Source organism: Haematobia irritans, chromosome 1, assembly GCF_050003625.1.
Source record: "Haematobia irritans isolate KBUSLIRL chromosome 1, ASM5000362v1, whole genome shotgun sequence".
Classification (NCBI taxonomy): Eukaryota; Metazoa; Arthropoda; class Insecta; order Diptera; family Muscidae; genus Haematobia; species Haematobia irritans.
In genome coordinates, this window is record NC_134397.1 from 250,451,043 (window position 1) to 250,477,669 (window position 26,627).

General features: G+C 28.5%; 1 protein-coding gene across 1 annotated transcript in view; it reads left to right on the forward strand.

Moving 5' to 3' along the window:
• The window catches only part of DPCoAC (dephosphocoenzyme A carrier), a 57,449-nt gene that overhangs the window by 21,594 nt on the left and 9,228 nt on the right, over positions 1–26,627 (forward strand). Inside the window, exons 2-6 of the mRNA XM_075288872.1 lie at positions 22,332–22,549; positions 22,634–22,748; positions 22,817–23,005; positions 23,131–23,250; positions 23,329–23,474. Coding sequence (XP_075144987.1) covers positions 22,339–22,549; positions 22,634–22,748; positions 22,817–23,005; positions 23,131–23,250; positions 23,329–23,474 — 781 coding nt within the window. The 5' untranslated portion in view covers positions 22,332–22,338. The remainder of the gene's footprint in view (positions 1–22,331; positions 22,550–22,633; positions 22,749–22,816; positions 23,006–23,130; positions 23,251–23,328; positions 23,475–26,627) is intronic.

Genomic DNA, 26,627 nt, shown 5'->3' on the forward strand with positions numbered 1-26,627 from the left:
TGAAACATGGCTCCATCACTACACTCCTGAGTCCAATCGACAGTCGGCTGAGTGGACAGCGACCGGTGAACCGTCTCCGAAGCGTTGAAAGACTCAAAAGTCCGCTGGCAAAGTAATGGCCTCTGTTTTTTTGGATGCGCATGGAATAATTATCTTGAGAAGGGAAAAACCATCAACAGTGACTATTACATGGCGTTATTGGAGCGTTTGAAGGTCGAAATCGCGGCAAAACGGCCCCATATGAAGAAGAAAAAAGTGTTGTTCCACCAGGACAACGCACCGTGCCACAAGTCATTGAGAACGATGGCAAAAATTCATGAATTGGGCTTCGAATTGCTTCCCCACCCACAGTATTCTCCAGATCTGGCCCACAGCGACTCTTGTTCTCAGACCTCAAAAGGATGCTCGCAGGGAAAAAATTTGGCTGCAATGAAGAGGTGATCGCCGAAACTGAGGCCTATTTTGAGCCAAAACCGAAGGAGTACGACCAAAATGGTATCAAAAAATTGGAAGGTCGTTATAATCATTGTATCGCTCTTGAAGGGAACTATGTTGAATAATAAAAACGAATTTTGACAAAAAAAAAAATGTGGTTTTCTTTGTTAGACCGGGGACTTATCAGCCAACCTGTAATCTTTCGCCCGATATGCACTTATATGGACCCAGAAGCCAGAGTTTTACCCTGATTTGCTTGAAAATTTGCACCAGGAGAACAATAAGTACCCAATAATATTAAAAATTTTCAGGCTCAGCTATTCAGTCCATTGTGATACCACATTGGTGAACTTCTTTCTTATCACTGAGTACTGCCCGATTCCATGTTAAGCTCAATGACAAGGGACCTCCTTTTTATAGCCGAGTCCGAACGGCGTTCCTCATTCCAGTGAAACCACTTAGAGAAGCTTTGAAACCCTCAGAAATGTCACCAGCATTACTGAGGTGGGATAATCCACCGTTGAAAAACTTTTTTGGTGTTCGGTCGAAGCAGGAATCGAACCCACGACCTTGTGTATGCAAGGCGGGCATGTACCACGGTGCGCCACGGTGGCTCCCGTGGAGCAATCTCCAATGGTTTGGTTATGTTTCTTATATGAAGGAATACAGATTGTACAAATTGTTTCTAATGGCATGACTATAGCTTACTATTTTAGCTTTTTATAAAAATTAAGTTATCTGTGAACATGGAGTATTATATTAAGTGCCTGTTGATAATCTATTGTTATTATCTGTCTGCCGCAATGCAAAACTTTCATTTCATTTATCGGTCATATCATGCAAAAAAAAAATAGAAAAAATATCTACCCTAGATAAGATAAAATAAATAATACTGGTCACTATGAAAATCCATCATTATTTTAGGTAACCACTAAATTTATATAAGTCTAATAAAAAAGCCGAAAACAGTAGCCTAATTTTTATAGTATGCCAGAAGAATTTCCAATTTCTAGATAAGAAATTTTATGAAAGAGCAAAAAACAAAAGCAGCAACATTTAACAAAATCAAGTGATAAGAAAAACAAAAATAAAAATCTGTAAATTTTTGTTTGGGCTAAAACTCGTTTAACTTTCACAATGGTTTGAAAACTTTTTACATAACCGTTTTTACTAATCTATGTATTATACTCCTTTTTGAAAAAAGCTCTTAAAAATGTACAACAGTTGTTTGGATATTAGTTATGATATAACTAACATTTTGACAAAATTTTCTATGGAAATAAAATGTTGACGAAATTTTCTATAGAAATAAAATTTTGACAAAATTTTCTATGGAAATAAAATTTAAACAAAATTTTCTATGGAAATAAAATTTAAACAAAATTTTCTATTGAAATAAAATATTAACAAAATTTTTTATGGAAATAAAAATTTGACAAAATTTTCTATAGAAATAAAATTTTAGAAATTTTGATTTTATTCGATCTTTCTTTTTTCCAATAGAAAATAATTAATCAAGCTTGAGATCGTTTTTTGTATGTATTGGTTTCTTTATTTTTCAATATTTCGCAATTAAAAATTCCTGATGAAGCAATTCAATGTAATTGCGAAATATTGAAAAATAAAGAAACCAATACATACAAAAAACGATCTCAAGCTTGATTAATTATTTTCTATTGAAATAAAATTTTGACAAAATTTTCTATAGAAATAAAATTTTGACAAAATTTTCTATAGAAATAAAATTTTGTCAAAATTTTCTATAGAAATAAAATTTTGACAAAATTCTATAGAAATAAAATGTTGACCAAATTGTCTAAAGAAATAACATTTTGACAAAATTTTCCATAGAAATAAAATTTTGACAAAATTTCCTATAGAAATGAAATTTTGACAAAATTTTATATCGAAAAAATTTGGAAAAAAATTTTCTATTGAAATAACATATTGACAAAATTTTCTATGGAAATAAAATTTTGACAAAATTTTCTATGGACATAAAATTTAAACAACATTTTCTATGGAAATAAAATTTTGACAAAATTTTCTATAGAAATAAAATTTTGGCAAAATTTCCTATAGAAATAAAATTTTGACAAAATTTCCTATAGAAATAAAATGTTGACCAATTTTCTATAGAAAAAAAATTTTTGACAAAATTTTCTATAGAAATAAAATTTTGACAAAATTTTCTATAGAAATAAAATTTTGACAAAATTTTCTATAAAAATAAAATATTGACAAAATTTTCTATAGAAATAAAATTTTGACAAAATTTTCTTGACAACATCTTATAGAAATAAAATTTTGACAAAAATTTCTTATAGAAATAACATTTTGACAAAATTTTCTATAGAAATAAAATTTTTGACAAAATTTTCTATAGAAATAAAATTTTGACAAAATTTTCTTGACAACATCTTCTATAGAAATAAAATTTGACAAATTTTCTATAGAAATAAAATATTGACAAAATTTTCTTTAGAAATAAAATCTTGACAAAATTTTCCATAGAAATAAAATGTTGACAAAATTTTCTATAGAAATAAAATTTTCTTTCTATAGAAATAAAATTTTGACAAAATTGTCTATAGAAATAAAATTTTGACAAAATTTCCTATAGAAATAAAATTTTGACAAAATTTTCTATAGAAATAAAATGTTGACAAAATTTTTATAGAAATAAAATTTTGACAAAATTTTCTATAAAAATAAAATATTGACAAAATTTTCTATAGAAATAAAATCTTGACAAAATTTTCTATAGAAATAAAATGTTGACAAAATTTTCTATAGAAATAAAATTTTGACAAAATTTTCTATAAAAATAAAATATTGACAAAATTTTCTATAGAAATAAAATTTTGACAAAATTTTCTATAGAAATAAAATGTTGACAAATTTTTCTATAGAAATAAAATTTTGACAAAATTATCTATAGAAATAAAATTTTGACAGAATTATCTATAGAAATAAAATTTTGACAAAATTTTCTATAGAAATAAAATCTTGACAAAATTATCTATAGAAATAAAATTTTGACAAAATTTTCTATTGAAATAAAATTTTGACAAAATTTTATATAGAAATAAAATCTTGACAAAATTTTCTATAGAAATAATATTTTGACAAAATTTTGTATTGAAATAAAATCTTGACAATATTTTCTATGGAAATAAAATTTTGACAACATTTTCTATGGAAATAAAATTTTTACACAATTTCCTATAGAAATAAAATTCTGACAAAATTTCCTATAGAAATAAAATTTTGACAAAGATTTATATCGAAATAAAATTTTGACAAAATTTTCTATTGAAATAAAATATTAACAAAATTTTCTATGGAAATAAAATTTTGACAAAATTTCCTATAGAAATAAAATTTTGAAAAAATTTTCTATCGAAGTAAAATTTTGGCAAAATTTTTTATAGAAATAAAATTTTGACAAAATTTTCTAACGAAATAAAATTTTGACAAAATTTTCTATAGGAATAACATTTTGACAAAATTTTCTATAGAAATAAAAATTTGACAAAATTTTGTATAGAAATAAAAATTTGACAAATTTTCTATAGAAATAAATGTTTATAATTCTAAACTTCAAGTTAATAGGAGGAGTTTAGTTTGTTAATTATACTTTAAAAAAAGTCGGGCAAAGGCGAGGTCTCCCTTCCCGACCAAATATCGAAATATAAAGTAGCGAATAGTTGTTTAGATGCCGCACCAGCCTCCCCTGAAATTTTCAAAATAAGATAACTCTGATTTTATATATAGTATATAGATAGACATTAAAAAGTAAAGTAAATGTTTATTTTCAAAAATTTTTAACAAAGAAAATCAGATCAATAAACCTTCAATGTTTTTTTTTCTTGAATATATGCAATAAGCTAATGTCATTTTATTATAACCTACTATACTACATACTATGTGCACACATGTACATATATATTGCATTTCATTATCAAGATCATTTGTTTTTTATTAAAACAAAAATCGATCATTTTAAATTGAGCTGTAAACAATTTCGTTGTGACACACAAAGTTTTTCATGTCCATGGTCAACTAGATCGCACTAGATATTTAAAAAGGAAATAATAAATAAAATAAAACAAATTGTTAATGTAAATAAATAATTGTATTTTTTTTTTTTAATTTTAATAAAAAATTATAGATCATTTCCATTTTAAAAAGTTTCTAACGGAAAATAAATCCTTATATGAATATTTGTTTCAGCGCCACCTATATGTGCAAATCAGCAATATCTCCACTTTTTCCAGGCCATATATTGTGACTTTCAAATACATTTTGCTATAATCGTTTTTACCAACGGATAGAGGACTAAATATCTATCTTTCACATATATGTCTGAATCTCCATATTTTTTCATTTGTCCACAGTGGACTCATATCTGTTTGTATACCAATCGAAAGCTATTCTTTCAGTGTATCTTTGGTCAAAATTTGGCATTACTATCTCCTCTCGTTTAGTCCATTTATGCCAATTTCTATGGAGGATAATATTGTAAAATTTTATATTCGTATATTTGTTTACATATAGGTGGCGCTGAAACGAATATTCTTATACGGAATTATTTTCGGTGAATTTTTTATCAAATATTTTTTTATGTTTTTTTTTTTTTTTTTTTTTTTTGTAGAAATATATTTTTCCCATTTAAACTTAAAAGAACAACGTAAATTCTCGTAATTTGCAAAATCTTCTCAAAAGAACTCCCATGGAAGTGTGAAATTCAACAAATAGAGGTTCAAATCCCCGCGGTGGTGAAATTTTTAAATTTATTTTTAGTTTATTTTACTATGGAGGATTATATCGTAAAATAATGTTTTTATATTCATATATAACTCATTTGTTTACATATAGGTGGCGCTGAAACGAATATTCTTATACGGAATTATTTTCGGTGAATTTTTAATCTAATATATTTCTAAAATACTTTTTTATGTTTTTATGTTTTGAGTTTAAATGGGAAAAATATATTTCTACAAAATAAAAAAAAAATAAAATATTTTTTTGGTAGAAATATATTTTTCCCACTAAAATCAAAAGAAAAATGAAAATTCTCGTAATTTGCAGAATTTTCTCAAAAGAACTCCCATGGAAGTGTGAAATTCAACAGACACAGGTTCAAAACCCCGCGGGAGTGAAATTTTTAAATTTATTTTTATTGTTTTTTCTACTTCTTTGTTAATTTTCTTTTTTGCGACATGTATTTATCCAAAATTAAAATTTTGAATTTAAACGAATAGCGTATTTTCTAGCACTGGTCCAAAAGAACTTCATCGGAAGTGGAAAAAAATTGATGGGGGGATCCCGGAATGCTCTTAGAAAAAATGTTTGTGGAACAACTTCCAATTTTTTTTTTGCTGCGAAATTTGTTTCTTATTCTTTATAACTGTAATCATTTTGTTTTTTGACAGGCGTGATACTTTCTGTATTTGCTTCATTACTCTCTGTTATTATCTATATATGTGATGATATATTAATTTAGATTTATTTGCATATCATTTATTAACCAGATGTTAATTAAAAATAAAAATTTGCAAGCAGTTGAACCATGTGTACCAAATACCATTTAGGCCGGTTCAAAATCAATCTAACACGTTATTAAAAAAATCCAAATTCTATTTCACTTCAAGGCGTTGAGCGTTTTTACGCACGTGAAAATTTTAGGCTATTTATATTCCGATTGACCAGCCTCTGTTAAAAAAATCTGCAAATTTCAATTTTATACAGTATCCACTTGAGTTGGAAGATGTATTTTTTTGGTAACCAATTGGCTTGAAGCCAACTTGCTTACCAATTGTAGGAGGGGGTGTGTATGACGATGAAGAGATTATAAAAATAAAATTTGTGTGTGGTATGTTTTTGTTTATACTACACATAGAGAAAACGTCACGAGCATTTTATATGAAAAAACGAAAGTTTCATGATTGGACATATTTCCTTACAAAAAAACAATAATATCATTAGCGATTTATATTATGATTTCACAGAAAGATTTCTTTAACAAAATTTTTTAAAGAAATAACATTTTGACAAAATTTTCTATAGAAATAAAATTTTGACAAAATTTTCTATAGAAATAAAATTTTGACAAAATTTTCTATAGAAATAAAATTTTGACAAAATTTTCTATAGAAATAAAATTTTGACAAAATTTTCTATAGAAATAAAATTTTGACAAAATTTTCTACAGAAATAAAATTTTGATAGAATTTCCTATAGCAGTAAAATTTTGACAAAATTGTCTATAGAAATAAAATTTTCAAAATTTTTCTATAGAAATAACATTTTGACAAAATTTTCTATAGAAATAAAATTTTGACAAAATTTTCTATAGAAATAAAATTTTGACAAAATTTTCTATAGAAATAAAATTTTGACAAAATTTTCTATAGAAATAAAAATTTGACAAAATTTTCTATAGAAATAAAGTTTTGACAAAATTTTCTGTAGAAATAGAATTTTGACAAAATTGTCTATAGAAATAAAATTTTGACAAAATTTTCCATATATATAACATTTTGACAAAAATTTCTATAGAAATAAAATTTTGACAACATTTTCTAGAGAAATAAAATTTTCTATAGAAATAAAATTTTGACAAAATTTTCTATAGCAATAACATTTTGACAGAATTTTCTATAGAATTTTCTTTTTCGTTTTGTTTTGTTATTGTTGGTTTATTCTTCAATCATTACACTACAAGTGTAGCTTAACCAACCGAGGAAAAGAATGGTTGTCAAATTTATTTGGGCAAAGCCCTATAGACTGCAAGATGATTGGATGGAGATTTATTTCGGCAAAAGCCGACTATCATAAACCTCTTTTCGGAAGGTTCTAGTGTGGTTTACTTTGGGTTTAGTGAACTGCCCGAATTTATTCTGATAATTGGTTGATAGTTTTGCTGCAAGTAGAGGATGCTGATGAGGAATGTGGTAATTTCGAAACGTGCGTCCATCCAACCATCTTGCAGTCTATAGGGCTTTGCCCAAATAAATTCGACAAACATTCTTTTCCTCTGTTGCCCAGCAAAAAAAGAGCTTCCAAAAAAGTAGTTTGGATCCCCAATCTGTGATCCGGAAGTAGCGCATTTTAAATTTCTTCATTCAAATTAACTTCCAGGGCACAACTTCTAAAGCAATGCAAAGGATCCAAAAAGGGAGTACTTCCGTCCTATGACAAGCCCATGTAAAATTCATTGAAGATGATCCAAGTTTGCACATGTGTGTGAAGATAAATTCGAATTTGAAATTTGCAGCAAAAACTTAGCCGAGACACAAACCAACACTAAAAATATTTTTCAAATTCGAATTTGGATTTTTAGTATTTGGCTTATTATTTAAAAACTAAGCCGCGTGCGATATAGAGAGTAGGCTCATTGGAAAGGGCTTGAGCTCAGCTTTCATAATCACAAAAGTCTTCATTAGAAAAGTATTTGTGAAAAGCGAAAATTTGAAAACAAAATTTTCATCAAATTTTTACAACGGGCCCACTGTGCCAAAACTAAGCCGCGTGCGATATAGAGACTAGGCTCATTGGAAAGGGCTTGAGCTCAGCTTTCACTTCCATAAAAGTCTTCATTAGAAAAGTATTTGTGAAAAGCGAAAATTTGAAAACAAAATTTTCATCAAATTTTTACAACGGGCCCACTGTGCCAAAACTAAGCCGCGTGCGATATAGAGACTAGGCTCATTGGAAAGGGCTTGAGCTCAGCTTTCATAATCACAAAAGTCTTCATTAGAAAAGTATTTGTGAAAAGCGAAAATTTGAAAACAAAATTTTCATCAAATTTTTACAACGGGCCCACTGTGCCAAAACTAAGCCGCGTGCGATATAGAGACTAGGCTCATTGGAAAGGGCTTGAGCTCAGCTTTCATAATCACAAAAGTCTTCATTAGAAAAGTATTTGTGAAAAGCGAAAATTTGAAAACAAAATTTTCATCAAATTTTTACAACGGGCCCACTGTGCCAAAACTAAGCCGCGTGCGATATAGAGACTAGGCTCATTGGAAAGGGCTTGAGCTCAGCTTTCATAATCACAAAAGTCTTCATTAGAAAAGTATTTGTGAAAAGCGAAAATTTGAAAACAAAATTTTCATCAAATTTTTACAACGGGCCCACTGTGCCAAAACTAAGCCGCGTGCGATATAGAGACTAGGCTCATTGGAAAGGGCTTGAGCTCAGCTTTCACTTCCATAAAAGTCTTCATTAGAAAAGTATTTGTGAAAAGCGAAAATTTGAAAACAAAATTTTCATCAAATTTTTACAACGGGCCCACTGTGCCAAAACTAAGCCGCGTGCGATATAGAGACTAGGCTCATTGGAAAGGGCTTGAGCTCAGCTTTCATAATCACAAAAGTCTTCATTAGAAAAGTATTTGTGAAAAGCGAAAATTTGAAAACAAAATTTTCATCAAATTTTTACAACGGGCCCACTGTGCCAAAACTAAGCCGCGTGCGATATAGAGACTAGGCTCATTGGAAAGGGCTTGAGCTCAGCTTTCATAATCACAAAAGTCTTCATTAGAAAAGTATTTGTGAAAGCGAAAATTTGAAAACAAAATTTTCATCAAATTTTTACAACGGGCCCACTGTGCCAAAACTAAGCCGCGTGCGATATAGAGACTAGGCTCATTGGAAAGGGCTTGAGCTCAGCTTTCATAATCACAAAAGTCTTCATTAGAAAAGTATTTGTGAAAAGCGAAAATTTGAAAACAAAATTTTCATCAAATTTTTACAACGGGCCCACTGTGCCAAAACTAAGCCGCGTGCGATATAGAGACTAGGCTCATTGGAAAGGGCTTGAGCTCAGCTTTCATAATCACAAAAGTCTTCATTAGAAAAGTATTTGTGAAAAGCGAAAATTTGAAAACAAAATTTTCATCAAATTTTTACAACGGGCCCACTGTGCCAAAACTAAGCCGCGTGCGATATAGAGACTAGGCTCATTGGAAAGGGCTTGAGCTCAGCTTTCACTTCCATAAAAGTCTTCACTAGAAAAGTATTTGTGAAAAGCGGAAATTTGAAAATGCTTTTTCAAGAAATTTTTACAACGGAGCCCACTGTGCCAAAACTAAGCCGCGTGCGATATAGAGACTAGGCTCATTGGAAAGGGCTTGAGCTCAGCTTTCAGACCCACAATCGTCTTCACCATATAGATATAATTAAATTTTAAAGTTTTATTTAAATGTTAAGGAAAATCTCTATATTGTCAATGTTCTTTTTTGTATACACACAAAAATTTTTTTTTTTGAAATTTCTTAAATCACGAAAATGACATTAAAAAAATTAATTGAAGTCAAGAGCAAATTTGAATTAATTTTTTAAATGACTAAATTAAAAATTTAATTGATGTTGATTGCAAAACTCAATTAATTTTGTTCATTAAAAAGTTAATTGTATCAACTAGTTTTTTACTTAAAAATTTTAAGATTATTAATTAATTTAATGTTTCCATCTTGATTAAAAAGTTATTTGTACCAATTAATTTATTAATTGAAAAATTTTCAACTTCTATCACCTTTTTCAAAGGAAATGTCTTGAAGATATTTCTTCTGCGTAGGACTCATACTTTGGGAACAGCTGATATTTATCAATAAACTTTTAGGTTCAATGCGTTTGTATGCGAAAAAAAAAAACAAAATATAGATATATCGCAAAATTAATTGATCCAATCAATTCTTAATTAAAGTTTTTTTTATCACGAAAATGATAATATCAATCATCTATAAAAACTAAAAATTGAATCATCTCACCCGGCCAGATCTCGCTAAAGACTATGGAAATGTGTGGTGGCCAACACTGAAACATATATGTATAGTCAGGCTTGCGAGATGGGTTTCTGGCATTTTCTTTTCAGTAACTTAATGATGTCAATTCCATTAATCTTCCTGTCCAATAAGCTCGAATAAATATTGTAATAACTTCTAGTTTAAATGATTTGGACATTGAACCAGCCTGCATTGATATCAGGCTAACATAAAAATAAAAATTAGTTGTTCCAATTCAATTTTGCAATTGATTTTTATTTTAACTAAATAAATAATGAAATCAATTAAATTGTGACGAAATAGATTTTAAATTAAATTATTAATTAAAACTTTAATTTAAAATATATATACGTGATGAAGATTTTGTTGATTCGCGCTTCGGATTCCCAAATTTAATTAATTCAATTAAATCCAATTGATTCAATTAAAAGTGTAATTGATTACGATAGCAAAACACAATTTTTTAGTTTAGTTTATTTATTGCCTCACATACAACAAGATTTATAATCTTATAATTATAGTATGTGACATAAAATATATGAAGTTATCTGCGTTGCTTATGCGTTGGATAACGGGAGGGAGAGAAAAAAAGTAAACAAAATTTTTTGTGCAAAAGCCTAAAAATTAATTAAAAACTCATAGCAGTCCATACACAGAAAAAAAAAATACTTCCAATTGATTCAACAAATTTCTTAATTGAAATAAAAATCAATCACAAAGGTTAATTGCATCACTCTATGATTGAAGACATTTCTACTAAAAAAAGTAATTGGATCAATTACTTTTGTGATTGAATATAACAAAAATTTTTTCTGTGTATGACTGAACATAATATGTCTTTTCCGATTACAATTGGTGTTGGACTTTTTCTGGGATTTGTGAATATGATAACATTTGTACAGAAACTATAATAATTGTTTGTACTAAATTTTCAATTATAATTTTAATTGCCCAGAATTTTTTTCTGATTAATTGATCCAATTAATTTGCTAATTGAAATTGATTTATTCACGATAGTATTAATCATAGAAGTAATTAGAAATAAAAAATATTCTTGGTTAAAAAAGCAAATGTTTGCTTCGGCACTTTCAGTTAAGTTTTAATTGCTTCAATTAAAAATTTGATTGATTTTGGTACAAAACTCAATTTTTTATTAGAGACAATCAATTGTATAATTTTCTATTATTTATTTATTTTTATTTTTTTTTTACCAGTCGAAGAAATATTTTTTTGCAATTGTTTAAGAGTTTATATTTGTTATATTTATTATTATATAATAGTCTTAAATTATTAATGAACTGCCAATTGAATTAAAAAATGAAAATAACATACAATTCTTAAAAAAAGCGCTCATTTTGTATGTAAAAGAAAATGTTGAACCTGCTTCGTAATGTCAAATTACCAAATTAAATAAACAAAGTAATATCAACTTTAATTTAATAATTTAACGAAGTATTGTTTAAAATTATGCATGTTATGCTAAATAAATAAATTGGATTTATTTATTTTCAATTTGATATTTCTTTTTAAATTTTGTTTTCAAATTTTCGCTTTTCACAAATACTTTTCTAATGAAGACTTTTGTGATTATGAAAGCTGAGCTCAAGCCCTTTCCAATGAGCCTAGTCTCTATATCGCACGCGGCTTAGTTTTGGCACAGTGGGCCCGTTGTAAAAATTTGATGAAAATTATGTTTTCAAATTTTCGCTTTTCACAAATACTTTTCTAATGAAGACTTTTGTGATTATGAAAGCTGAGCTCAAGCCCTTTCCAATGAGCCTAGTCTCTATATCGCACGCGGCTTAGTTTTGGCACAGTGGGCCCGTTGTAAAAATTTGATGAAAATTTTGTTTTCAAATTTTCGCTTTTCACAAATACTTTTCTAATGAAGACTTTTGTGATTATGAAAGCTGAGCTCAAGCCCTTTCCAATGAGCCTAGTCTCTATATCGCACGCGGCTTAGTTTTGGCACAGTGGGCCCGTTGTAAAAATTTGATGAAAATTTTGTTTTCAAATTTTCGCTTTTCACAAATACTTTTCTAATGAAGACTTTTGTGATTATGAAAGCTGAGCTCAAGCCCTTTCCAATGAGCCTAGTCTCTATATCGCACGCGGCTTAGTTTTGGCACAGTGGGCCCGTTGTAAAAATTTGATGAAAATTTTGTTTTCAAATTTTCGCTTTTCACAAATACTTTTCTAATGAAGACTTTTGTGATTATGAAAGCTGAGCTCAAGCCCTTTCCAATGAGCCTAGTCTCTATATCGCACGCGGCTTAGTTTTGGCACAGTGGGCCCGTTGTAAAAATTTGATGAAAATTTTGTTTTCAAATTTTCGCTTTTCACAAATACTTTTCTAATGAAGACTTTTGTGATTATGAAAGCTGAGCTCAAGCCCTTTCCAATGAGCCTAGTCTCTATATCGCACGCGGCTTAGTTTTGGCACAGTGGGCCCGTTGTAAAAATTTGATGAAAATTTTGTTTTCAAATTTTCGCTTTTCACAAATACTTTTCTAATGAAGACTTTTGTGATTATGAAAGCTGAGCTCAAGCCCTTTCCAATGAGCCTAGTCTCTATATCGCACGCGGCTTAGTTTTTAAATAATAAGCCAAATACTAAAAATCCAAATTCGAATTTGAAATCCTAAATTCGAATTTGAAAAATATTTTTAGTGTTGGTTTGTGTCTCGGCTAAGTTTTTGCTGCAAATTTCAAATTCGAATTTATCTTCACACACATGTTTGCACTACTTCCGGATCACAGATTGGGGATCCAAACTACTTTTTTGGAAGCTCTTTTTTTGCTGGGAGAACGCCTTAGCACACTCAGCCACAAACGCCATTGAACATAAAGCGTCGAAAGGTCATTTCAAATGTTTGTGATATGATCGTAATACGACACCAAGGAATAACATTCTAATTGCTTCTCGAGATGTTCTTTATGAACGAAAAAATAAGAAACGCGGGTTCAAATCTCACCAGCGGCAATTTTTTTATCAAATATTTTTCTAAAAAAATATTTTTTATGTCATGCATCGTTTTTATTTTTTATTTTCGGCATATATTTTCATATTAATATATTTTGTCCATTAAAAATCAACAAAAAAAAAATTAAAAATTCTCGTAATTTGCAAAACCTTCTCAAAAGAACTTCCATGGAAGTGAAAACGTCAAACGGCACTGGTTCAAATCCCAGCGGGGATGAAATTTATGTTTTTATTTTTATTTTTTTACTTTTTTTTATTAATTTCTATTTTTTTTAATTTTTTTCTATAGAAATTAAATTTTGACAAAATTTTCTATATAAATAAAATTTTGACAAATTTTCTATAGAAATAAAAATTTGACAAAATTTTCTGTAGAAATAAAATCTTGGCAAAATTTTCCAAAGAAATACAAATTTGACAAAATTTTCCAAAGGAATAAAAATTTAACAAAATTTTCTATAGAAATAAAATTTTGTTTAGAAATAAAATTTTGACAAAATTTTCTATAGAAATAAAATTTTGTGTAAATTTTTTTTAGAAATAAAATTTTGACAAAATTTTCTATAGAAATAAAATTTTGACAAAATTTTCTATAGAAATAAAAATTTGACAAAATTTTCTATAGAAATAAAATCTTGGCAAAATTTTCCAAAGAAATAAAAATTTAAAAAAATTTTCTATAGAAATAAAATTTTGTCCAGTACAAACTTCAAGGAATGAATAAACGAAATGGTATAATTGGGAAACAGTTTCCCAATTATAAGTTGTCCTGTATTTTTGTGTTTACATTTTGTTCATAAAACAGTGAATTTTACTAATCTCGATACTTGGAAGTGTCTGATTTAAGCTGTCGTTTGTTATACAATTGATAAAGTACTAATAATTTAATTAGTACTTATTTAATAACTTAAGAAAATGATTAGGCTTTTTGATGGGATTTATTGATTTTGTTTTTTAAATATTAATCTATTTTAATTGATGATAATATTAAATATCATTTTTAATTGATGATAATATTGAAAACACATTTTGGAAGAAAAAATACTATAAACAGAAAAATATGTACTGGTTACACTGTATTATTTAAATATATATTCATCAACGTTATAGAAATGTAATCGGTAAGAGAAGTTGGGGTTCGAAAGTCCCAGAATATACAAGCAGTCAAGGATGAATATGCCGAGTGCATAAATGCATTTGTACTTTGTGCCAAAACATTTCTATTGTTGTCATGCATTTTTTTGTATAAATAAAAGCAGAGTGAATATCGGACGGGACTGACTAGACTATGTGATTCACTAAACCTACAAACACAAATGAGCCTCAATCACCAAACACAGATGGAATGTCGTTGTATGACATAAATTCCTCAGAAGGATATTAAACAAAAAAAAAAAATCAAGTCAATTGACTTGTGTTATCCCATTTTTTTAAAGCATGGAATATTTAAGTTTATTCAGATACAGTTCCCAATATGTAGGCGGTTCTCGATGTTGTAATATGTGAATTTACAAATGAAAAGAAATAATGTCAATCTCCACAAGCCTAAATAGACAGTCTTTAGTGTAGATCTGGCAAGGTGAGATGATTCAATTTGGTACCAGTCCAGTTATAGGTTAATCAGTAGTAAAAAAAATTTCAAAATTTCTCGTAGATCGTAGGGACCCGGGTTTAGAAACAATATTTCTCGTAGTCACATTTCCTTTCTGATCGAATTTGTTAAAACGTGACCACATAGTTGTGTAGGGTATATGCAATTACAAAACAAGTCGATGGTAAACAAACTAATTGCACACTGAAATACTTCTATAATCAATTGCATTGAATTTGCCTTGCATAGTCTTTACATCCAATTCATTCTGTAAAGAAAATGATGACTAGACAAAATGATGGCAGGAACAAGTATGCAAATAATAATAATAATAATAAAATACAAAAATAATACCAGAAAAAGAAAATATACAATATTTTATACACTAGAACACCAGACGACATGGGCCATCAGCAATGGCAGATAGAAAATTTTAATCGCTATTCTTGAACTTCAAAAACTAAAACAAACAAAAAAATACTATACTATCAGTGAACACGAAAAATCTGATAAAAATGATTTTTCTTCATAAGGAAGTGTTTCGTGTTTTTGTACTACAAAGTACATATATACCATAAATATACTTTTAATTTGTATGTTTCTAAAGGTGGTCATAATCTATACACAGAGAAAACTGATAAGTGACGTAAATAAGTGAATTTATTCATGTTTTTTTCATATTCTTCTGTTGAACCAATGGTCATGAAAATGTACTTGGATCCAAAGATTATGACCTTCACATAAGGATTTTGTTATTATTATTAAAAGGCCAATTGAGTTAAATTACTGTTGATCTAGTAAAAAAATAAACCCTCGATGCCAAACGTTTTGCAAAATTTTATATCTATAGAAAATTTTGACAAAAAATGTTGACAGGAAATTTTGTGAAAATTTTATTTCTATAGAAAATGTTGCCAAAATTTTATTTCTATAGAAATTTTTGTCAAAATTTTATTTCTATCGAAAATTTTGTCAAAATTTTACTTCTATACAAAATTTTGTCAACATTTTATTTCTATAGAAAATTTTGTCAAAATTGTATTTCTATAGAAAATTTTGACAAAAAATTGACAGAAAATTTTGTGAAAATTTTATTTCTATAGAAAATTTTGTCAAAATTTTATTTCTATCGAAAATTTTGTCAAAATTTTATTTCTATAAAAAAATTTTACCAAAATTTTATTTCTACAGAAAATTTTGTCAAAATTTTATTTCTATAAAAAGTTTTGTTAAATTTTTATTCTTTTGGAAAATTTTGTCAAATTTTTATTTCTTTGGAAAATTTTACCAAGATTTTATTTCTATAGAAAATTTTGTCAAATTTTTATTTCTATAGAAAATTTTGTCAAAATTTTATTTCTATAGAAAATTTTGTCAAAATTTTATTTCTATAGAAAATTTTGTCAAAATTTTATTTCTATAGAAAATTTTGCCAAAATTTTATTTCTATAGAAAATTTTGCCAAAATTTTATTTCTATAGAAAATTTTGCCAAAATTTTATTTCTATAGAAAATTTTGTCAAAATTTTATTTCTATAGAAAATTTTGTCAAAATTTTATTTCTATAGAAAATTTTGTCAAAATTTTATTTCTATAGAAAATTTTGTCAAAATTTTATTTCTATAGAAAATTTTGTCAAAAATTTATTTCTATAGAAAATTTTATCAAAATTTCATTTCTATAGAAAATTTTGTCAAAATTTTATTTCTATAGAAAAATTTGTCAAAAATTTATTTGTAAAGAAAATTTTGTCAAAAATTTATTTGGCCAAAAATGTATTTTGATATCTAATTTTGTCAAAATTTTATTTCTATAGAAAATTTTTTCAAAATTTTATTTCTATAGAAAATTTCGTCAAATTTCTATAGAAAATTTTGTCAAAATTTTATGTTTTATGTTTTATTTTATAAACATAAGCGACGTAAATTTCATAAGGCTAACGAGAAGAAAATACGACAGATTCGACAACAAAATGACTTCCCCAAGAAGACAATTAGCGATCTTCTAAAGTACGTGAAAAATAAAAAAGATACAAATGATGACAAACAGGAAGCCACATCTATGGTTTTGAAAAATATGACATATGTACCAGGCTTCTCCGAAAGATTAGAAAAATCAAACATATACAACAAGGATAATTACAAAATGGCCCAAAAATGTAACAAAACGATATATGACCTTTTCAGCAAAACTAAGACTAAGATAAAAATGGAAGACAAATCAAATGTAGTATATAAAATAAAATGCGATGGGGACGAAAACAATCCATGTCCAATGGCTTATGTTGGCACCACTAAAACCCAATTAAAAACAAGACTTTCTGCCCACAAATCCGACCAAAAGATGAAAGACCCTTAGAACAAAAAACGGCCCTTGCAGCACATTGCAAAACCACAGGACACATACCAAACTTCAAAAATGTTGAAATACTGACGATGGAAGAGAATACTAGGAGGAGATTTACATTGGAGATGCTACATATAATAAATACTCCCCCTGAGGAACGCATGAACTTCAAAGCCGACACAGACCACTGTGCACAGATTTACAGAAATCTAATACAAAATCACAAACACAATTAAGATAATAAATCAGTTAGACATGAGCATTGTAAGGAGAAAGTCTATTACTTTGTAAAATGTAAATACAATTAAGGTTATATTGTTGTTTCAAAACGTTGTTAAAGTTAATATTGTAAAATATTTAAATTATTACAATTTATAGATAATATCTCGCTGAAGATGATCACCGATGGTGTATCGAAATATCCGAGAACAGCAATATTTCAATAAAAAGTAATGAAAAACACCAGCATTTTTCATTAGTCCATGACCTCAAACCAAACAAATAATCCCAAAATTGCAAAACAAAATTTTATTTCTATAGACAATTTTGTCAAAATTTTATTTCTATAGAAAATTTTGTCAAAATTTTATTTCTATAGATAAGTTTGTCACAATTTTATTGTTATAGAAAATTTTGTCAACATTTTATTTCTATAGAACATTTTGTCAAAGTTTTATTTCTATAGAATATTGTAAAAATTTTATTTCTATAGAATATTTTATTTCTTTATAATATCTTGTCAAAATTTTAAAATTTTGACAAACTTTTCTATTGAAATAAAATTTTGACAAAATTTTCTATAGAAATAAAATTTTGACAAAATTTTCTATAGAAATAAAATTTTGACAAAATTTTCTATGGAGATATATTTTTGGCCAAATTTTCTATAGAAAAAATTTTTTCACAAAATTATCTATAGAAATAAAATTTTGTCAAAACTTTATTTCTATAGAAAATTTTGTCAAAATTTTATTTCTATAGAAAATTTAGTCAAAATTTTATTTCTATAGAAAATTTTTTCAAAATTTTATTTCTATAGAAAATTTTGTCAAAATTTTATATCTATACAAAATTTTGTCAAAATTTTATTTCTATAATTTTGTGGAAAATTTTTTTCTATAGAAAATTTGGCCAAAAATATATCTCCATAGAAAATTTTGTCAAAATTTTATTTCTATAGAAAATTTTGTCAACATTTTATTTCTATAGGAAATTTTGTCAAAATTTTATTTCTATAGGAATATTTGTCAACATTTTATTTCTATAGGAAATTTTGTCAAAATTTTATTTTAATAGAAAATGTTGTCAAAATTTTATTTCTATAGAAAATTTTGTCAAAATTTTATTTCAATAGAAAAGTTTGTCAAAATTTTATTTCTATAGATAAGTTTGTCACAATTTTATTTTTATAGAAAATTTTGTCAACATTTTATTTCTATAGAACATTTTGTCAAAGTTTTATTTCTATAGAATATTGTAAAAATTTTATTTCTATAGAATATTTTATTTCTATGGAATATTGTTAACATTTTATTTCTTTATAATATCTTGTCAAAATTTTATTTCTATAGAAAATTATGTCAAAATTTTATTTCTATGGAAATTTTTATCTCCTGTTTTCTTTTATTTCTATAGAAAATGTTGTTAAAATTGTATTTCTCTATGTGTATTTATTTCTGTATGTGAAATGTGTAAACACTTCTAAATAATTTGAGCCCACTGTTAGAGAGGCACTACACGGCGCCAATAAAATGTTTATAATATTTGAATTTTTACATTTGTTTATTTGTAGATATTAGTTGTGGTTTTACAATAATAATTAAGTAATACCATTCTCGTATCTCATGATGCATTCTCGTATGCCATTTGCCTTCGTTGGAATTGCTAATTTTTAAATTAAATGTGATTTGAATGTATCTTGCTATCTACTATTTACATATGCACTTGATGCCTTATTGTTGGACCAGTTTTGAGTATATTTACAAAATAACGTAAACAAATTAATGTCATCACGTATTATTGCATTGTTCAATATTGTTTTGAGTGTGTAATTTTTTTGGTGTAAAAATTGAATTAGATACAATTGGTTCTCATAAATCATAGGTGTTACAAAATAACGTGTTTACAATTTTGTTTTTATTAATGGCGCATCATAGATAAAAGACACTATGAAGAATTGGGTCTATTTAGATTTGTTTTGTAGCAATTTAGATTTGTATAGGTAGCTTATATAACTGTGATGGAATAGCCGACAATGTCCTCATATCTACCAAATTTCAGATTGATAGCCTATTTGTTGAAGCCTGGGGCTTGATGAGAATAGGCAAATGGACGAACAGACTTGGGGACTAGCTTAGTCTTAGAATAACACAATCTTCAAGATCGCCTATTTGATGTTGCGCTATTGATACTTTAGCTTGTGCCTACTTGCCAGGACAAGCGAAAATATTGTACGTTTTATGTGGCCCTTTATTACGTCAGCTACCAATCCCTGATAAATAGAAATTGAACCGGCTGCAATTGACTGAATGAATTAGCTGACGCATATTTTGTAGCGGTTTTTTCTAGCTCATGTCCCAAAATTGGAATGCTTTCCCCCAAATACATTTATAAAAACTTTTTTATGGAAAAAAAATTAAAAATGTCGATGGGTTTTGTACGACCGTGATAGTATATTATTTTTAATGTCTGTAACATATATTTATTTCATGTTTTTATATGAAATTTATTTTTTTTATAAAAATAAAAAATAACGTCTTAAACGCCTGTTTTCGAATTAATTTAACAAAATCCAAAATAAATTAAAAATGTTTTACGCGCGTGTTCAATTTTGGTGTCCCACACTCCATATTCACCGAAATTTTCGTGAAACTAATTCACTGGCATAAGTCCGTGATGGACATACAAAATTAAAATGTTTTTTTTTTTTTTTTTTTTTTTTTGCATGAGTTTTATTTAGAAAATATTATATTAAAAAATAATAATAATTAAAACAAGTCACTTAATTCCACTTCTTTTGATTTCCCTAGTGATTTTCTTTTTGGTGATTTGAGCAATCAAGCTGAAGTTTAAAAACTATCGTTCATGACACCAAATTTTCACGTAGAATTGTCGTGAATATTGGATATGGTATGACTTCTTCGTCATGCCATTTTGCGAGTTTCAATAGTATCAACATTTCGGAACAGATAAGCCGGAGACCGGTGATCCAAATATCGATAAAAAAAAAACTTCTAAATCGTATCTCTAGCACGGTTGCCACAGTTGGTAGAATTCTACCAAAAATTGGTAGAATTCTTGATGATTTTGTAGATTAAGCAATATATACCTCTCCAACTAAGAGTTAATTACAAAAATTTCTGTAGAAATAAAATTTTGACAAAATTTTCTATAGAAATAAAATTTTGACAAAAATTTCTATAGAAATAAAATTTTGACAAAAAGAGATAGGTTTGTACGAATTTATTTCGGCATAAGCCGAAGGTTCAAGTGTGGTTCATTGTTGGGTTTAATGAACTGCCTGAATTTATTCTGATAATTGGTTGATAGTTTTGCTGCAAGTAGAGGATGCTGATGAGGAATGTGGTAATTCCGAAACGTGCGTCCAACCAACCATCTTGCAGTCTATAGGGCTTTGCCCAAATAAACTTGACAAACATTCTTTTCCTCTGTTGGTTAAGCTACACTAGTAGTTTAGTCAATGCATGGTTAAAGGTTAAAGTGGCAGCCCGATTAAGATTCCGGCTCACTTAGACTATTCAGTCCATTGTGATGGTTTTAAGCTGAAATAAAAAAAAAAACAACAACAACAACAATGATTAAAGAACAAAACCAACAATAACAAAACAAATCGAAACGAAATAAAATTTTGACAAAATTTTCTATAGAAATAAAAATTTGACAAAATTTTCCATAGAAATAAAATTATGACAAAATTTTCTATAGAAATAAAATGTTTACAAAATTTTCTATAGAATTAAAATTTTGACAAAATTTTAATTCTATAGAAAAAAAAATTTGATAAAATTTTCTATAGAAATAAAATTTTGAAAAAATTTTCTATAGAAATAAAAGTTTGACAAAATTTTCCATAGAAATAAAATTATGACAAAATTTTCTATAGAAATAAAATGTTTACAAAATTTTCTATAGAAATAAAATTTAGACAAAATTTTCTATAGAAATAAAGTTTTGACAAATTTTTTCTATAGAAATAAAATTGTGACAAAAATTTTCTATAGAAATAAAATTTTTACAAAATTTTCTATAGAAATAAAATTGTGACAAAATTTTGCTATAGAAATAAAATTATGACAAAATTTTCTATAGATATAAAATTTTGACAAATTTTTCTGTGGAAATAAAATTTTGACAAAATTTTCTATAGAAGTAAAATTTTGACAAAATTTTCTATAGAAAAACATCTTGACAAAATTTTCTATAGAAAAACATCTTGACAAAATTTTCTATAGAAATAAAATTTTGACAAATTTTTCTATAGAAATAAAAATTTTGACAAATTTTTCTATAGAAATAAAAATTTTGACAAAATTTTCTATTGAAATAAAATTTTGACAAATTTTTCTATAGAAATAAAATTTTGACAAAATTTTCTATAGATATAAAATTTTGATAGAATTTTCTATAGAAATACAATTTTGATAAAAGTTTCTATAAAAATAAAACTTTGACAAAATTTTCTATAGAGATACAATTGTGCAAAATAAGATTTGTTTGTTTGGTAGTTTTCTGGTAAAATTTTCTCCAAATTTTGGTATATCCCAGGGCCGGGATATACGCAGGGAAGCCGACAACAATTAGAGCCAAATGAGTAAAGCCAAGCAGAGTAAATTTAAAATAGCACTCTTTCACTGATGGGTAACTTCATCCATTTCTACTCATGCTCCATTTGTAATACTCTGGGACCTACTTCAAAAAGAAATATTTCAAAAAATCCCCAAATTTCTAGAAATTCCCAACCCAAAAACTTCGTCCCCATCCACGAAAGAAAATCCCCAAGTTGGGGAAAAAATCAATAATACTCGCTGCACCTACCCATCCCGAATGTATTAGCTTCTTAAATTATACTTTTTTTGTATAAACATTTTTTCTTTTCTCCAAAAACATCATAAATATGTGGAAACGTTGTAAATAATTTGTTCATCCTCTATATCTGTTTGCAGTCCTCCAATGAGCCATCTTTTGGAGAAGCCAAATATTGCGATGCCCATTAAGACTTCTAGTGGTCAAATATCTACAGCAGCCGCCGCCGTAACTGTTTCCACCAATGTCAATCTTAATGCTGGCAACACATCATCAGCTACCTCCAAACTAAATGAAAATCCAATAGGAACAACACAAACAGAAACCAAACGAGAAAATGCGACAACAGATGTTAAGGGTAAGTAGTTTCTGGTGAAGCCATTCAAAGGATTCAAATAGAATTCCTTAAATCATATATGTGCTTTTGTTTTTGTTTTTATAGCTACAACAAATTTTGATGCCGTCGTGACAAGTCTAACAGCGGGTGCGGCGGCTGGAGCATTGGCAAAAACAGTTATAGCACCCCTAGATAGGACGAAAATTAATTTCCAAATAAAGTAAGTAACAATTATTTGATCGTTCACCATTAATTGGCGTTTGCAACATTCCATTCTTTCTATTTTAGTAATTCTGTTCGTTATACATTCAATGGTGCCATGTTATTCCTTAAGCAGACCTATACCAAAGAAGGTGTATTGGCATTGTGGCGTGGTAATTCTGCTACAATGGCTCGCATTGTGCCTTACGCTGCTATACAATTTACCGCCCACGAACAATGGCGTAAAATCCTGCATGTCGACAAAGACGGTACAGAGTAGGTTTCCAAAAATGCATTAACAAACAAATAAATTGAACAAATAAGCAACCAAATTTTCCAATTTGTCTTCACCTACACAAGAAAGAATTTAATGCATATTCGTTGCCTATTTCTTTGTGCAGTACTAAGGCTAGACGTTTTATTGCTGGTTCTCTAGCGGGTATAACATCACAGTCCTTGACCTATCCTTTAGATTTGGCTAGAGCACGTATGGCTGTTACAGATAAATACACCGGTTATAGGTATGTATGTTCTAGCATAGCTATATATAGTTCAATTGTGTATTAATAATGGTGTTTTTTGTTGTTGTCTAATTTAAGGACACTACGTCAGGTGTTTGTAAAAATATGGGTTGAAGAGGGTCCCCGTACCTTGTATAGAGGTTATTGGGCGACGGTTTTAGGTGTTATTCCTTATGCTGGTACATCATTTTTCACCTATGAAACATTAAAACGGGAATATGCAGGTGAGTAGTAGTGGTAGATATGTGGAAATTAAGTTGTATGGTTAACATGGCAAATTCGTAGAGATTATGATATTGGATAACCAACTCGTTTGTAAGACAACTTCCATGTGTAATCCTTTATAATTTCGCTGCCTACTTTGATGGATAGAATGTGTAGCCTTGATTCACTCTATTTCAAGGGCTTCATTGATATCTGGTAATAAAGGGTGATTTGTTAAGAGCTTGATAACTTTAAAAAAAAAAAAAAAACGCATAAAATTTGCAAAATCTCATCGGTTCTTTATTTGAAACGTTAGATTGGTCCATGACATTTACTTTTTGAAGATAATTTCATTTAAATGTTGACCGCGGCTGCGTCTTAGGTGGTCCATTCGGAAAGTCCAATTTTGGGCAACTTTTTCGAGCATTTCGGCCGGAATAGCTCGAATTTCTTCGGAAATGTTGTCTTCCAAAGCTGGAATAGTGGCTGGCTTATTTCTGTAGACTTTAGACTTGACGTAGCCCCACAAAAAATAGTCTAAAGGCGTCAAATCGCATGATCTTGGTGGCCAACTTACCGGTCCATTTCTTGAGATGAATTGTTCTCCGAAGTTTTCCCTCAAAATGGCCATAGAATCGCGAGCTGTGTGGCATGTAGCGCCATCTTGTTGAAACCACATGTCAACCAAGTTCAGTTCTTCCATTTTTGGCAACAAAAAGTTTGTTAGCATCGAACGATAGCGATCGCCATTCACCGTAACGTTGCGTCCAACAGCATCTTTGAAAAAATACGGTCCAATGATTCCACCAGCGTACAAACCACACCAAACAGTGCATTTTTCGGGATGCATGGGCAGTTCTTGAACGGCTTCTGGTTGCTCTTCACTCCAAATGCGGCAATTTTGCTTATTTACGTAGCCATTCAACCAGAAATGAGCCTCATCGCTGAACAAAATTTGTCGATAAAAAAGCGGATTTTCTGCCAACTTTTCTAGGGCCCATTCACTGAAAATTCGACGTTGTGGCAGATCGTTCGTCTATTCATGATGAAATGTCAAAGCATACTGAGCATCTTTCTCTTTGACACCATGTCTGAAATCCCACGTGATCTGTCAAATACTAATGCATGAAAATCCTAACCTCAAAAGAATCACCCTTTATAAGTTTATGATTTTGACGTAACGTCTATAACGACAAATCGTTTAGCAAGTATGGAAAGTCTAAAGTCGGGCGGGGACGACTATATTATACCCTGCACCACTTTGTAGATCTAAATTTTCGATACCATATCACATCCGTCAAATGTGTTGGGTGCTATATATAAAGGTTTCTCCCAAATACATACATTTAAATATCACTCGATTTGGACAGAATTTGATAGACTTTTACAAAATCTATAGACTCAAAATTTAAGTTGGCTAATCCACTAGGGTGGAACACAATTTTAGTAAAAAAATATGGGAAACATTTAAATCTGAAGCAATTTTAAGGAAACTTCGCAAAAGTTTATTTATGATTTATCACTCGATATATATGTATTTGAAGTTTAGGAAAATTAGAGTCATTTTTACAACTTTCCGACTAAGCAGTGGCTATTTAACAAGGAAAATGTTGGTATTTTGACCATTTTTGTTGAAATCAGAAAAACATATATATGGGAGCTATATCCAAGTCTGAACCGATGTCAACCAAATTTGGCACGCATAGCTACAATGCTAATTCTACTCCCTGTGCAAAATGTCAACTAAATCGGAGTTAAAAATTGGCCTCTGTGGTTATATGAGTGTAAATCGGGCGAAAGCTATATATGGGAGATATATCCAAATCTGAACCGATTTGGCTGATATTTTGCAAGTTTTTCGAGACTCATAAAATATTCGGATGTACGGATTTTGAGCAAGATCGGTTGATATACACGCCAATTATGGCCAGATCGGTGAAAAATATATATGGCAGCTAAAGGGTGGTTAAAATTTCAAGGGCCGATGTTGATTTTGAATTAAACACAAACTTTTTAGGAAATTATTGTAATTTTATTTTATTATGATATATTGGCATTACTCAATTATGTATGAAACATAATACCGGCGAAATGGGTGCCGCGCAGCGTTACCGTTGAGAATTTTCAAAAAGTGGCACAAAAAGTGGCAAACGACGAAAAAAGGGGCACAATTATTTTTGAAAAGTGGCACAAAAAGTGGCACATTCTTTTTATTAACTTATACAAAAACAACTTAAGAAATAAATACTGCTATGAGGTCAAGTTAAAATATATTTTGCGAATTCATACAAATTGGTGAACAAATCCTATTTAAAATTATTTTTTAAGCGTCTATAAAATAATCAGGCCTTTCAATTATATCTTTAAATTTATTTACGATATCAAAATAATTTATATCATCATTGGTTTTTAAGTAATGCGGAACCCCCTTTTCTTCAGTTTTTTGCCATTTATGTCAATTCATGGTAAAATTTGTCCACAACTTTCGGATTGTGATGTCGTTTTGTGACCTATCTATATTGTTTTAATGTTTTTAATATACAAAGAATTTTTATAGTCGATATCTGCTAAATCACGTTTTTACAAAGTTTCTTACAAAATTTATGTATATTTGTAATAGAATATTTTTGTTAAATATAATTAATAAACAATTTAAGGTAAGCACTATGTTCGATTTTCGAGTTGAAATTTTCGCGGTTACTTTACTATATATATACTCAATAACTCAATCATTTATAATTTTGATTATTTCAGGAAAAGTAATCGCGAAAATAAAGTGATTTTCAACTCGAAAACCGAACATAGTACTCACGTTTAGGAGGATTCGTTTTGGAATGTTTTGTTAACGGTATTCATACTTTTGATAATATAAACTAAAAATTTAAGATAAATCTTGGGAATTTGAAAGTGCATTTTGGATCTTTAACATATACTTTCTCTAATTTCTTAGGACACTTTTCTTCCAACTTTTCTCTAATGAGGTAATGCTTCAATACTGTCCACTGTTCCAGCATTCATTTTGAGGAATATAGTCGAATTGGAACAATCTGTCTCAAAGGGCGATTGCAATTTTTTCTAACTGGGTCCTTATGGGATCCATCATCAATTATTTCCTGCGGTCGCAATACAAACCTTAAACATTTTCATATTTATCCTGATATTTCATGCCACAA